At 46.5% G+C, this 15,129-nt stretch overlaps 1 protein-coding gene across 3 annotated transcripts in view; it reads left to right on the top strand.

Annotated features, from left to right (window-relative positions):
* Positions 1 to 1,900: 1,900 nt before the first annotated feature.
* adam22 (ADAM metallopeptidase domain 22) overlaps positions 1,901 to 15,129 on the top strand; it is a 493,639-nt gene continuing 480,410 nt past the window's right edge. For all 3 annotated transcript variants that reach the window (XR_013576156.1, XM_078538421.1, XM_078538420.1), the window contains exons 1-3: positions 1,901 to 2,232; positions 2,507 to 2,703; positions 3,085 to 3,161. Coding sequence is in view for 2 of the 3 variants with exons in the window: in XM_078538421.1 (XP_078394547.1) it covers positions 2,145 to 2,232; positions 2,507 to 2,703; positions 3,085 to 3,161 (362 nt within the window). In the remaining variant the exon portion in view is untranslated. The remainder of the gene's footprint in view (positions 2,233 to 2,506; positions 2,704 to 3,084; positions 3,162 to 15,129) is intronic.

Raw genomic sequence — 15,129 nt, 5'->3', positions numbered from 1 at the left:
TACTGAGGCTTGGAAAATATGCAAAGTTTAACTCCATGCTCCCATTATTTTGTATAGTCGTCAATTTACTGATAGGAGATCCAGTTGTTCTGAATGTGGATCGATGCATTACTGAGATAACAGTGCAAAAATAATCCTTTCCTTATTCCCCAGGTCCAAAAATAAGAAAGGGTAAGGAAGAAAAACAAATTTCCATTAATATCATACCATCAGGACTTCCCAAAGCACTTTATAATCATGAAATATTTTTGAAGGGAAAGACGGCAGCCAACTTGGACACAACATGGTCTGACAAACAACAAAAATTAAATGATCTGCTAGTTAAGGGATAAATGTTGGTCTGGACACCATGCAAAAGGGCTGAATTTTCTGAGCATCAGTGGCGGGATTGGTAGGGCCTAGAATTGGGATGTTTGGAAGTGCATATGGCCCCAAAGTTGCAGGCTTACAGCTAAGCCCTGTTCTCCAGTTGTGCATTGTAAGTGACAAAGTTATATTTATCACTCCTGCTTAACTGATGGGAATTAAGTTTCTTTTAATTTATACAGTGATTGGAAGATCGGAACAGGGGTAGGCCCTTCAGCCCCTCAAGCATGCTCTGCCCTCAGTTAGATCATGGATGATCTGTACCTCACCCCCATTTACTTGCCTTAGTTCCATATCCTTTAACAACCTTAGCTAACAAAAATCTATCACTCTTAGTTTTACATTTTCAGTTGACCAAACCTCAACAGCTTTTATGGGACAGTGTTCCAGTTTTTTCACAACCCTTTATTGAAGAAGTGCTTCCTGCCATCACTTCTAAACGGCCTAGCTTTAATTTTAAGGTTGTGCCTCCTTGATCTGGACTCACCACCAGAGGACCTAGATTTCTCTATCTATACCCTTTCAAATTCTTTGATCGTCTTAAACACATCAATGAGAAGAAGGGTCATACAGACTCGAAACGTTAACTCTGTTTCTCTCTCTCCACGGATGCTGTCAGATCTGCTGAGTTTTCCCAGCATTTTCTGTTTTTATTTCAGATTTCCAGCATCTGCAGTATTTTGCTTTTATTCAATTAGCTAGCTCTCTGCCATTTACGTTCAAGGGAACACAGAACTAGTCAATGCAACCCATCCTCATAAAAGCTCTTTTAGTCTTGATATCAATCTTGAATCTGTCCTGCATCCTCTGCAAGGTCAATATATCCTTTCTGAGGTGCGGTGCCCAGACTGATATTACATTTGAGAGGAATTATTGCAGTAACTATAGCTGAATGTGATGGTTGAAGAGTCAACAGTCAGTCATTATGGTCCCATGTATTATTTATATAAACACAATGCATTGTCATCATTAATATTCTTTCAGTACAGTCCAGATCAATTTTAATACTTAGGAAGTGATGTCAAGAAAGAAAATGATTTTATTGCGAGCGGAACTGTACTAAATATATTGCAAAATGATGTTACATGAATTATTATACACATGCACGTTGCCTACAATCAAACTTGTGTACAACATGATTAGGGAAATCTTTCAAAATCAGAAAAAAATGAGACTTTTAATCTGTTCATGTCAAGAGTGTGTACCATGTCAGAATTGGAGATACAATTTTAACTGCCTGCAATGCACTGCAAGTAACACATTTGGCCTTGGAAGTGAATTCACTTTCTCAGTAATGATCTTTGAAAGGGTTCGATGGATTGAAATATTGATACGGGCATGTGATACCCTGTTACATTAGGATTACCTCTTGCTGCAGCCTCCGCGGTGGTCGGAGAGTGCATCTCCTAAAGCTGGTTACGAGGCTGCTGCCCATGCTCAGTGAGGGCCCCGCGCTCTGCAGCCGCCGAGATGTGCGAGGGGATTGACGTGAACGTGGAGCAGCAGTGAAGAAATCTGGCTGACTGGGAGCGATGAGATAGAGGAGGAAAAGAGGGGAGGAACGGAGGGAGGTTTTCAGATGCTCTCAGCCTGTCACTGCCATCCAGTGCTGCAGCCTGCACTCTGAAGGAAGCAGAGCAAAAAAAAAACACCTCAGGAAACAATACGAACGAAATCCTAAGACATTCTTCGATCCAGTCAAGAAATAGTGAGAAAAAAAAAAGCGAAGATATTTTTGTATTATATTCTCCTGCAGGGCGATAAAAAGAATATGAAATATGAAGCCTTTACCGCCTCAGATTGTTTCGGTCTATCTGTGTGGACTAGCCTACCTCGCTCAATATAGCAGCGCCAATAGAAAGCTCGGTAAGATTATCAAGCGAAAATCTGCACCTTCTTAATCTTTGCATGTTAGGCATTTTCCTTGGTGGGCTATTATTTTTTTGAAAGTAAGAAAGCTGAATAATGGTTTAAATATGGAATTATTAGACCCGTTTGCAACCTCAAAGCTGCATGATTTAGATTTTTAACTTTAGATCAGTGATGGGCTCAGGTGGGAGGTTTAAGGAGGTTAAAATGATGCCAGTACATGAACGGCACTGACAGCAAGTGTTGTATCCGGGAACCGTGAACATTGCAGGTTCGCCTGAAGGTGACGACGCCTTGAGGAGAGAGGAGGCGGTGGTGGCCGTCGGCTGGAAGATGCGCAGCTTCGAGCATCCTCAGGCGACCAGCCCGCTTCGGCTCATCCACCACCCGGACCCCGGGCAGCGAGGCGGGCAGCTTGGCCTGGATACCCGAGTGAGGAGGACAGCAGAGCAGGCAGCCACATACCCGGTAAGTGCCGCTCAGAGTTCAAGTCTATTTATTTAGCGTTTAAAATGTGCAAATACATAACAGCGCTCGCTGTATCCCCATTCCCTGGAGACCTCCCCTGCATGGAAAAACAAGCAAAAAAAAACACTGCATCAAAATATGCTTGCATAATTCACTACATCAAACGAATTTTTAAAACAAGTAATTCTCAAGCACAGGCTGTAAATGATCTGCATTCATTACGGTTTATTCGTTTTTTGAAAGCCCAGCCTTTCAAATCCTAACTGAGTTTGCACAAATCTCAATGCCTTTTTCTGTCTGCACTATTCATTTTTTTTTGCTGACGGTTATCTGTTGTCTCCATCAGCCTGTTTACTAATTGCTGGTCTTTGATTTTTGCAGTCCACGCATATTGCCCAGGCTACCTTCCAGCTTGATGCTTTCGACTCATCCTTCATTCTTGACGTTGAACTAAACCAGTAAGTATGGCTGAAAAAGAACAAAAAAGCTCAGAAGTACGGTAACGCCGCGGACTTGTTTTGGTTCACACATTTCGGCCTTGACACAGGTATTTCTAAATGGCTGTAAGGATGAATTACTTTTGGGGAAAAGTTTGGTTTACAGGTTTGCGGTTTGTTCTCGCTGTTACTGTTGCGATTTTCCTACACTGATTCAGTTTTCCTATTACTGACGATTTATTGATTGGCTAAGTTTCAGAATGACTCAGATTGCTTGTTGCCGTGAAATTGTCGAGCTACTAATGGTATATTGTGGGTGCACGTTTGCATCGCCGCAGTGTGATAGAAAGTACCTGGGAATCTGCGCGAGAACTTAATTTAGGATATATGAACATTACAAATGTGCCCTAAAGGTGCTGTAGAATAGGTCGAACTTTGAAAACAAAACCTCGCTGCACCTTTAGCGTATAGTTTTACGTTTATTTTATTGATCATTTAATAAGTCCATGAGGTGGTTGCATATAATATTTGAATTATATGTTTCAGCAACCACTGTAAAGAAGTGTCTTAGAGACCACCAAGGCCTAAAAGAGCACAACAAGCATCAGACAGAAAATATGTGAAGAAGTTATGTGAAAAAGTTCAAGAAGTAACTGTAATGCGTTTAGGGCCATAGGTGTGAAATGCACCCTGATGAGCTGCTGAAGAATTTGACACAAGTGCAACAAATACAGTGCGAGTGCTTTCAGCCTAGTTACAGAATAGTTGTACTCCTGATTTTTCTTTCAGGCTTCTGACAACTATGACAAAGCAGCCCGCTTGATTGGCACCCCTTCCACAAACATTCACTCCCTCCACCACCGACGAAACAGTGTGTACCATCTACAAGATGCACTGCAGAAACTCACCAAGGTTCCTTAGGCAGCACCTCCCAAACCCAGGACCTCTGCTATCCAGAAGGACAAGGGCAGCAGACACATGGGAACACCACTACCTGGAAGTTCCCTTCCAAGCCACCCACCACCCTGACTTGTAAATATATTGCTGTTCCTCCACCGTCGCTGGGTCAAAATCGTGGAACTCCCTCCCTAACAGCACTTTGGGTGTACCTACACCACAGGGACTGCAGTGGTTAAAGAAGGCAGCTCACCATCACCTTCTCAAGGGCTATTAGAGAGGAACAATAAATGCTGGCCTAGCCAGAGACGCCCACATCCCGTAAATGAATAAAAAAATGTAACCTCTAATCTTCAAGGTGTGTGCAGAAACATAAGGAAATTCGCTTTTTATATTGGTGGGGCCTCTTCCTCTATGGTAATGGTTTTCATACACCACATGTAAAAATTGCCCCGTTCCCAGGGAACCCATTCCCCCACTTCAGAAAGGCATCTACTCAAAGTAACATAATGTTCCCATTGCATAAAATATTCTATTATTCTTTGGCAGTGGAGACTGCGCACTATAAATACTTAAAACATAGAATCCAGAATTCTTAAGACATGCTGAGCTAGATATACTTGGACACTAATTGACAGAAATCTGATGATCTTCCTAGTTGTCCTACCCTTGGTCTAATTTAACAACTTGTGGTGGATGATCTTCGACTTAAGTACTTTTCTGCAGACGAAACACCAATTGTTGTCTGCATTTGAGACAATTAAAGAAACACCAAATTGTAGCTTGCGAGAAAATAATCTCTCTAAACTTCCACTATAGGCCACCCCTTTTTTAAAGTTGTATCATGTAGCTACCATCCTTTTCAGTAAGCTGACATTTTAGACGTCTGAAATTGTGAGAGAAAGATTAAGATGTTGGAATCATTTTTCTTGGTCTCAGTTTGCTTGTCAAATGGCAATAAATGGGGAGTGACAATAACTGGGTTTCACTCCAATATTTCTGTTGTTTTCTTCCAAAGATCAATTGAGATGAATCATATTGCAGTAAAGTCAAGATAAAGACAGCTTCTGCTTGCTGTGACTACTGTTGTAATTTTGTATGGAATTTGACTGTTTTGTTTGTTGGAGGGAGCTGAGGCACACTTCTATTGGATTGGTGTAACATGGAAATGATAACAAAATGTTCATGCACACATACATAAAATAGCCATGAATTGAAATTAAATGGTGATAGCAGGGCAGGGCTAAGAGGAACAATCAGGATCTCGACCATTTGGAAATAGCCTAGGGTTTTAAATCTGAGTAAAAGCAAAAGAAAAAGGTGGAGATTGTAGGAATGTGGTTTGAGATTTACAGTTTGTCTGGGTGTGTTACATGTGATACCTAGATTGGCTGACTTCTGAGTCACCCTGCGTAACCTAGTTCAGTTAGAAGAATGTATCTAAATCTTGACTTTCCCAATTTGGTGTACAAAAAATAACGATTTTACTATGCTATGTCTACATAGTTAAGAATAGGATATCTATTAACAGCATCACTGAATGGAACAGTACTTCCATTGAGTTACAGTAAGAAAACAATTATTGTACATTATTTTCAAAAGCACAATCCAGTTTAGAATTGTGACTTTAGCTGGGTTCAATTTAATATAGCATAGTAATAAATGCTCAGGTGTTGAGATTATGGCATGTGCTTGACAAAGTTCGTTGTAGTGAATTAGCAGTAGCAGCCATGCTCTTCTTGTTCAATATTATAGTTAAAGTTAATATAACATTAACTTTAGATAGATTTTTGACTGGGTAACAGTTTAATTCCTGGATGGAAAACAGCTCTTTCTGCACAGAATAGTAATTCTGATTTCCTCTGAAGTATACTGACTTAATCTTTGACTATGATGCATCCAGTGATCAAGGAGTCAAGCTTATAAAATCTTGTCAGCAAAATAATTATGAAGTGAGCCGATGGGCTAAATGGCTGCCTCCTTTTTGTCAATTTTGTCAAAACTTTTTCATAAAGTTTACTAGAGAAAGAGAAGTAGACTTGCCATCGGCAATCACACGACATTACAAATTTTCTCTGGCATGTTATTTGCCTCCCGCCCCCACTCCCCCTGCTTCCTTTTTAGGAAATTCATGTGGCAAGTACCATTCCCTGAGTGAGAGTGAATTATATCTCCTTCATCCAGGCTTTTGCTTACATATCAATAGGGACATAGAGTACAAAAGCAAGTAAGTTATTTTAAACTTGTATAAAATACTGGTTCAGTTTCAACTGGAGTATTACATCCAGTTCTGGGCACCACACTTTAGGAAGGATGTGAAGGCGTTAGAGAGGGTGCAGGAAAGATTCACAAAAATGGTTCCAGGGATAAGGAACTTCAGTTGCATAGATAGATTGGAGAAGTTCAGGCTGTTTTCCTTGGAGGAAAGAAGGTTGAGAAGCGATTTGATAGAGGTATTCAAAATCATGAGGTGTCTAGACAGAGTAGATAGGGTGAAAGTGTTCCCATTGGTGGAAGAATTGAGAACCAGAGGGCACAGATTTAAGGTAATTGGCAAAAGAAGGATTGGCCGCAAAAGCTTTTCACACAGCGAGTGGTTAGGATCTGGAGTGCACTGTCTTTGAGTTTGGTGGAGGCAGGTTCAATCGAGGCATTCAAGAGGGAATTGGATTATTATCTGAAAAGGAAGAACGTGCAGAACTACTGGGAGAAGGCAGAGAGGTGACACTAGATGGATTGCTTCTCCAGAGAGTCAGCACTGTCACAATGGACCAAATAGCCTCCTTCTGTGCTGTAACCACTCCATGATTTAATGGGCAGAATTTTCCCAGAATTGCACTAAGTGCGGTAGCGGGTGGATAAAATGGAGTCCTACCCGCCAATGAAAATGGTGGGTTTTCACACCGTATCTTCCCAAGCCCGGCTCATTATATATTCACTCCCGCGAAACACGCTGTTCCCATGGCGGGCGGGCTCTCATTCACCTGCTCGCCATCATCCTGCTGGCCGCCATCTTTAAAAGGCAGCCACCAGCAAATTGCTCATCACCACCAGCTCACCACCGCTGCCCGGGAGACATGGCCAGCAAAGGCAAAAAGACTGCAGCACCCCGCTTCAACGACAGGTCCCTCGAGCGAGTGCTGGATGCCGTAGAGGCCTGCTGGGATGTGCTCTACCCAAGTTCTGGCTGCAGGATGGGTAGCAATGTTACCAACCCGGCTTGGGAGGCAGTGACAGCGGTTGTCAGTGCGAACGTTCTGCAGAGGAGGACAGGCACCCAGTGCCAAAAGAAGATGAATGATCTCCGTCTTGCCGGGGTCAGTCACTCTTTTCATCACTCCCAACTCACACACTCAAAACCCATCACACATCCACAGCGTCCTCACTTAGTGCCAGTGCAAGGGATATCACCATTCACTCTTTCACACACACTGTCATTGTCCTCATCCCGTCCATGGGACCACTCACCACCCACACAGACCAGGCATACTTATCATCTGGCCTGGCAGGCATCCTGATTCATTCTCCCCATCTCTATCCATGCAGAACAAACTGGCTCACAACAGGAGGAAAAGGTCGCAGACAGGTGGAGGGATGCCGGAGATCAAAGTTCTGACAGAATTTGAAAACAGCCATCCAGCTGGCCGGCGCTGACTGGGACCGGTCCTGTGCTGACGGTGAGGTCGGTGCTGCTCTACCAAGTGAGGATCCAGCAGTGCAACATCCATCAAACAACCATACCGAGAGTGAAGTGTCCTCTTTCACAGGCCACTGCCATGCACTAATTATCTCTCCTTGCTTTCGCAGGCACATCTGCCAAACAGCTCACATAATCCACGACCCAAGGCCTCCAATCAAACTCAGAAGAAACCTCTGAAGAGGAATCTAAAGGAATGCTCCCTGAAATCCTGTCACAGCGCTCACCCACACCCTCCACCAGCGCAGAGGCACACACCTCAGTGGGACCTTTAGAGTAGCCTCGGAATCACAATCTAGTGAGCACTTCTCACTTTCTGATCCACAGCAAGCGGAAGCAGGAACTTCCCAGGTTCCCGGCACTCGGAGGACTGCTGGAGGCCAGAACGTTGCTGAGTCCAAGTCAGATGACAAGCCTCTGGACTCGGGTCTATTCATGGTTGCTGGAGCTGCAAAGGCAAGCTAGGGAACATCAGGAAGGGATGTCTGCTGCACTGCTCAGATTGCAAGGCACGATGGAGGAGTCTGTCTGTCTTCAGGCTGAGGTGCTAGCACCGGCATTGCAACGCACCAAGGTCAACACTGGCAGGATGGCGGCCACCATGTAGACCTTGGTCCAATACGTCACTCCTGCACTGCTGTGTGGGCTTAACTCCATAGCTGATGCCATAGTTGGCCTCCAACAGTGTGTACGTGAGAGGGGTACTGGGCAGTTCGATCTCACTCCAGCTACCCCTTCGGCACACGGAGTCAGCCAGGGGCCCTAAGTCACCCATAGGGAGGAGGATCAGCAGGTGCACACTCCGGGGCCAACCACCCAAGTGACTCTGGGAGTGGCCGGCCCATTTGACTCCCCTCTTCCCATTACCTCTACAGATCCAGCTTCACAGGCCGAGGAGGGTGCCACTGCCACATAGCAGGATCCCAAAAGCAGGCCAGGGCCCTCCAAGCCTCGGCCCTCCAGAGGATGCCCACCAAAGTCATCACAGACAGGGAGTCGCAGTCAGCAGGCTGCCTCCACCTCTGCTGTAGATATCCGGGGAGCACCAAGATATAGCGGCAGGGTGAGGAAAATTAGGTAAAAGTAGTTGCACAGCCTGGCCACGTGTGTTGATCACTTGTACATACTGTTGTCAATAAACTCCCAAGAATGTCTCCCTGCCTATGGCTCCTTGTTCTGGTGAGCAGTGTTCTTGTCACTCAGATGTGAAACCTTTCTGCACAAGATAAAAGACAGGTGGCTCAGTCCAGGGCCTCTTCCCTGTGCTCTGTGCAGCCTGCAGACCACAGTGATGGTCCAGCCTCACACTCCCTGGAAACATTACTGATGCATGCACCTCAGCGGTACTGGTTATTGCTGCCAGAATGTAGTGGGCAGGTGCCACAGAGTTCTCTCATTCTCTCTGTGTGCTCTCAGCACCTTTAAGGTGGGGCTGGACCCCATCACACCAGCACCTGTGACCAGTGATGCTGTGCACCAGCTCCTGAAGGGCTGAGGTTCTGAAGGTAGACACAGCATCGGATGCGTCTAAAGTTTCATGGCTGCGTCTCTGACATGGCCCCGATCATGGGGCGCAAGCGAGCTACCCTCAGCCATACAGGCGTCAGACATTCTCAGAGGCTATGTGAAGATCTATGGAATATACCCACTGCATGTTGTCATCATCCTCCTGCGATCGAGAGACTATCAGGGCCTCCACTGCATCTCCATGACAGGAGCACTCTCACAGAGGCTATTGGCGCGGTCATAAGCCAGACTGGAGTCAAACGTTCACAGTTGCGATGTGAGGATCTACGGGGACACCTCACTGCATGTCATCATCATCCTTCACAAATCTGGCAACTATGAGGGCCTCCCTAGTGTGCCTGCCTCGTCTAGCCAGTGTGAGAGCCTCACCCCCATCCTCGTCACCACCGAGGACCCCCTCACCCTCATCCCAGTCAGTGTTCTCCTCATTGGAGGAGATGTGCAGCTCCTCCATCTCCATCTCAGCCAGCTCCTCACCCCATTGCAGCACCAGATTGTAAAGGGTGCAGCAGACGATGACGATGCGTGACACCCTCTGTGGACTGTATTGCAGGGCTCCACCAGAGCAGTCCAGGCACCAGAGCCAGATCTTCAGCATCCCGATAGTCTGCTCCACCAAGTTGTGAGCTGCTGAATGAGCCTCATGATAGCATCGCTTTGCTGCAATGTGAGGCTGCCGCATGGGTGTCATCAGCCATGGCCTCTGCAGGTAGCCCTTGTCCCCAAGGAGCCAACCCTGCAGCCTCCGTGGACCCTGGAAGACTGCAGGGATCTGCGAGTGACTCAGGATGTCGGTGTCCTGCACGGTCGCAGGAAACCGTGCGCACACCTGCAGGATGTGTTCCTGGTGGTTGCATACCAGCTGCACGTTCAGTGAGTGGAAGCCCTTGCGGTTGACAAAGTCCACTGAGTGTAGCGATGGAGAGCTGAGCGCCACATGAGTGCATCAATTGCACCCTGCACCTATGGGAATCCAGAGATCAGGGCGAATCCAATGGTCCTTGCATCCTGACTGTCCTGGTCCCGGGCAAAATGAACAAAGTTGTGTACCATGGAGAAGATGGCATCTGTGACCTCATGGATGCATTTGTGGGTGACGGATTGTGAAATCCCACAGAGGTCACCTGTGGAGCCCTGAAAGGAGCCATTGGCATAGAAATTGAGCACCACGGTCACTTTCACAGCCACTGGCAGTGGATGCCCTCCATGTCCCCTTAGTGCCAAATACTGCATTAAGTGGCAGATGTGAGCCACTAGGTCCCTAAACATGCGCAGTTGTCAGCACCGCTGGTTCTCAGTCATCTGCAGGAATGGCAGGCGGCATCTGTATGCCTCGGGTGTCAATAGGCGCTGACCAGCCATGGTTCGCTGTCACTCCTGGGCAGCATGTGCGGGAGCCCCTGCTGCCCCTTCATGAGGTTGCTGCTCCTGCCTTTGCGCTGGCAGGTGCTTCAGTCGCTCTCTCCTCCGTCTTCTATAGTCTCTGTAGGCCATCAGGCATACAGCTAGGTCACCAGGATCCATGTTTCCAACCTGGTCCTCCTGTAGCATGAAATAGAGAGAGAGGAGTGTGGTTATCATGGCTGTACTTAGCATCTTTCCTGTGTGACCGGCCCTTAATGCTTTCCGGAGAGTGCTGCTCACCTCTCAGATGGCCAGAGATGAGTGCGCTGCATGGCTGCCCTGTCAACCTGCGACATGGGGGACACTGGTCCAAACCAGGATGCTGAGATTGCAAGGGGCTGTAAGCACCTCCAGCAGTGACTGCTACATGGCCAGAGTTGGCGAGGAGATTGTACAATATGTGCAGCCCAACTGCTCCACGGTTCAATAAAGTGGTGGCACTCGAAGTCTGTGGTGGTAGGGGGTTAGGTGTTTGGTGGTGTGGGGGGGGGGGGGGGGGGGGGTGGTGGCAGGAGGCAGGGGTAAGGGGTAAGGCATGGGCGCTTGGTGGCCATTTGGTGCCTCCGCAATGCTGCATGGGCGGGCAGGCTAGGAGCCCGACCCCAATCATATCACTGTGGCTGTGCCTGATCTGTCTCAGCTGCAGAGGCATGGTCAGTTTATACAGGTGTCCCTAATGTGTGGGCACTTCCCTCGCCTACCCTGCCCCCACCTTGATTGCCTGTTCGTGGGATGCAGCGCCAAGGCAACACTTGTCACCGTCCCCCCGTCTGCCTCCCCTCCCCCAGCAGTTGCCTCCAAGGCTGGCGAGCACTTGCCACCAGGCACCCCCACCCGTCAGCAGTTGCCTCCGGGGCCAGGCATCAGTTTCCTCCGCTCCCCAGTGCCCCTGAGGCCTGTAAACAACGGGCGAGCTGTGGTGAACACTGCTGCTCACTCACTTCAGTTCCCCCAAAGTGAAGGCCACCAAGCGCATGTCGCCTGTGTGTTGTTGTGAAACACGTCGACGTGCTTTCCCGCCGATGTGGACGGATGATATGGCGGGGTTCCAAGAGCCTGGCGGGATGGCCTTTTATTTATATGCTGATATATTACAATTAGCTCCCCGCTGACCGATGGAGGGAAACGTGACCCTCCATTGGTGGGCTGAGCGGAAGATCGTAACCTGCCTTCACGCTGGCGTGAAGTGGGTCCTGCCACATTTTCCGCACACACCACCTATCATGCCCGCCACCAGCGGGCTCAGAAAATTCTGCCCAAAGCCTGTAATCAGTGGATAAGAGGTGTTAACTTTGTACACTGTGTGTAAGAACCTGGTCTCCTCTGATGATATGGCTGCAGTGTTGCCATATGGCGAATCACCAGGAGGCACCTGATTCCTTTCCAATCCACAGTACAGTATGTTGGTAATCTTACCTACTGTAGCACAGAAACACTTAGATTGTTGCATTCAGTTTTACTGAATTATGATGACAGTTTGCGTTATTTTTTACTGAAGGTAAAGCCCTGTTTTGTTTCAATCTTTGTTTTGTAGGGTTTAGCCTCAAATTGCTGTTGTACGATAACCAATGACAAATCTGCTACTCTTTTCTCTGGTAACCCTCATGGAAAAAAAATCATTGTCAAAAAGATATATTACAGATCATTTTATATGTGTTATCATGTAATGTTGATGCAGTTCGCTGTTGATTTTTATCTGGCACCAACACTAAGATAATCAGTGACGCATTTAATTCTAAAACAATAGACAAAGTGAGACCTGCGCTATAATTCTGTATTTGCATCATTTGAAAAACAGTTCCCCTTTAAATATTTCCCATCTCTACTTACTGGGCAGGATTTTTCAGGGGCCATGGTTTCCAAGGAGCATTAATTGGCTGGAGATGGGATTTCCGCCCATCACCCGGGTGGAAGTCCCACCTTTAATTCCAGAAGCGCCAGTGACAGCAATGGCCAGGACTGGGACTACAAGCAATCCCCAGATTCTAAGTCCCGGTGTCCAGGACCAGGTAAGTGCAGGGGGGGGTCTCACAGTGGAAAGGGGAAGTGAGACCCAGGTGTTGGGGCAGGATCTTGATGGAGAGGCTGGGGGAGAGGGAAACCCACGGGACCTTGTAGGTGGCGCCTGACGTGGAAAGGGGGCCTTTGAGGGAGATGCCCTTGCCTGCCTAGGAGCTGAGCAGGGTGAATGCTGGGCTTCCCCCATGCCCCTGAACTCCTTCTGCCACCCTCAAAATTGAGGCCAGCTGGGATGTGGCTCTTAAGTGGCCAATAATTAGCCGCTTAAGAGCCTCATTTGAGGTGAGGGTGGACAGGCCTCCCTAGGCCTCCCCCCCAACACCCCCTTGCCCAACACCCAATCCCCTGCTATTGGTAAAATTGCTGACAGGTCAGGGACAGTCGGGAGGGTGGTGGGAAGGCCACCAAGAATTTTACAGGGCCCCACCTGGAATCCTGCTAGCGGTGGACTGTAAAATTCTGCCTCCTTTTTATCTGCCATGAATTTAAAATTAAAGGATGAGAAAATGTTTGACCTACTAAATCTTATTCCACTGCCCCCCCCCCCACCCCATACCATCACTCTCCAAGGTATTTCTTGGTCCCTCTCATCTCTCGGACTGCGTTGAGTTCTTAGAAATAACACAGGCTCATCAAAGTGAACTTTGCCTTCTGTGTGGAGGGATCTTCCTTCTGCTTGATTTCTGTGCTGTGATAACACAACAGGAATTAGAGTTCACTTTAGCAGAATGTTTCTTCTTAAGGGTTATGAGCAACAAATTTTTAACCAACTTATAAGGAATGCTTTTACACGTAGCGCACAAAGAAACTCTTCCCTCCAGTGAAGAATCACAGGTAAGAATTCACGATCAACACAGAATACTGGGATGAATGTGCTGTGCCATCATGACTAAACCGTAGGAATTGCAACTATAATTGCAGTGTAGGACAGTGCAGTGAATTTCACATTGGCTGATAGGTCATTATATCAATTTGCTGTTATAGAGGTTGTCTGATCCAGTTTCAACGTGTTGAAACCAACTTGAGTGAGCCATGACGCAGGACGTCGCTGCACACATTGCTGCTCAGAGGCTTACTGTTGTGCTGAGACCATGTTGAAGGAATACCCAACAGCAGAGACATGGCTGCAGTGGTGTCCCTTGCTTACCATGTTGGATGCATAGACTCCTATTTTCACCTTAAACATTAGCACAGAACCATTACGTTTATAGACCATTTTGGCTATACTTTGGTGTGCTCAGAAACATCTAAATATTTATTATCAAATCTCTAATGCTAATTATTCAAAATTTTTGATGTAATTTATTCATTATACACCAGTGCCCATTTTATAGATTCAGTGGTAGTGAGGAGCTGCGCATCATTTCTAGTGTGGAAACTGATCCACTTGGAACTAAGCCAGTTGCAGCTACATCAGCAATGAAAGTAAGTTGTGAATCTGCAACTTTCATTTTTATTGAGGATGCTGGAATTATATCTTCAGCCCTGTTACCCTCATCTTCCATGTGATATTTTTCTTGCTCCCTGACTGGGTACAAACCTTGATCATCTTGATCAATAACATCAACTCCTGTTTCCACATTTATCATATGTGCATTTAAGGATTTCCAAGCTACTGAACTAGCTTTAGATCTACCACGACCTCGCCTGGTGTATTGCTGTGACCTGGAGCTTTGCTGTTTCCTCTACTTCTGTGTGTCATCTGGATAGGGCCACAGCATAGCACTTTGACTGGAAATGGGGGCACTTAGATGGTTGGTGGCTACCATGGTAACAGTAGCATCTAAATATCTGATTCTGGGACTGAGAATTTGGTTGCCATGGTCTGGATTTCACTGAAATATGGTGGCTTTCCCCTGCAAGCTCAGGAAAAGAACTCCCTTGCAATTTGCAACTATCACTTTCTGCTATTTCCATGGCACTAGCCTCACCCCAAACTGCTTCCACATCAGCTTATTGCCTTTACTCAAAAGCTTGGCCTTAATCTGTTGTTCTTTAGGCCTCCTACAAACATTTCTCTAAGGTTGACTTCTAAGTTGGTGCCATACCCACTGTGGCAAGAGAGTTTCTTTAACTCGAGAATGTAATCTGCTACAGACTAATTTGGTAACTACTTCCTTTTGGCTGAATGCAACTCTCAGTGCAATCTCATTCCTAGTCGTACCATAATATGAATCCAGAATCTCATTAATTTCAGCATATTCCAAAGTACTGGGGTCTCACGGGCAGCATTGGTTAAACACCACATCAAAAGCGTCTGGCCCCAGCATGGTGAAGAAAATGTTTACTTTATTCTCATCTCCTATTTATTAATTTTCAAATGTGTAGCCTTTGTTCCTAATTCCACCAGTCCTCTTTGTTAGGGTTGAATTCCCCCAGTGTCACCAAATATGCCTTTGGTGCCACTTTTTTCAATTATTTACTGTGCTAACTCACTGAGCTGTA

Source organism: Cetorhinus maximus, chromosome 3 (genome assembly GCF_964194155.1).
Source record: "Cetorhinus maximus chromosome 3, sCetMax3.hap1.1, whole genome shotgun sequence".
NCBI lineage: Eukaryota > Metazoa > Chordata > Chondrichthyes > Lamniformes > Cetorhinidae > Cetorhinus > Cetorhinus maximus.
The sequence above is the reverse complement of the archived record's forward strand: the minus strand, read 5'-3'. Positions and strand labels throughout refer to the sequence as shown.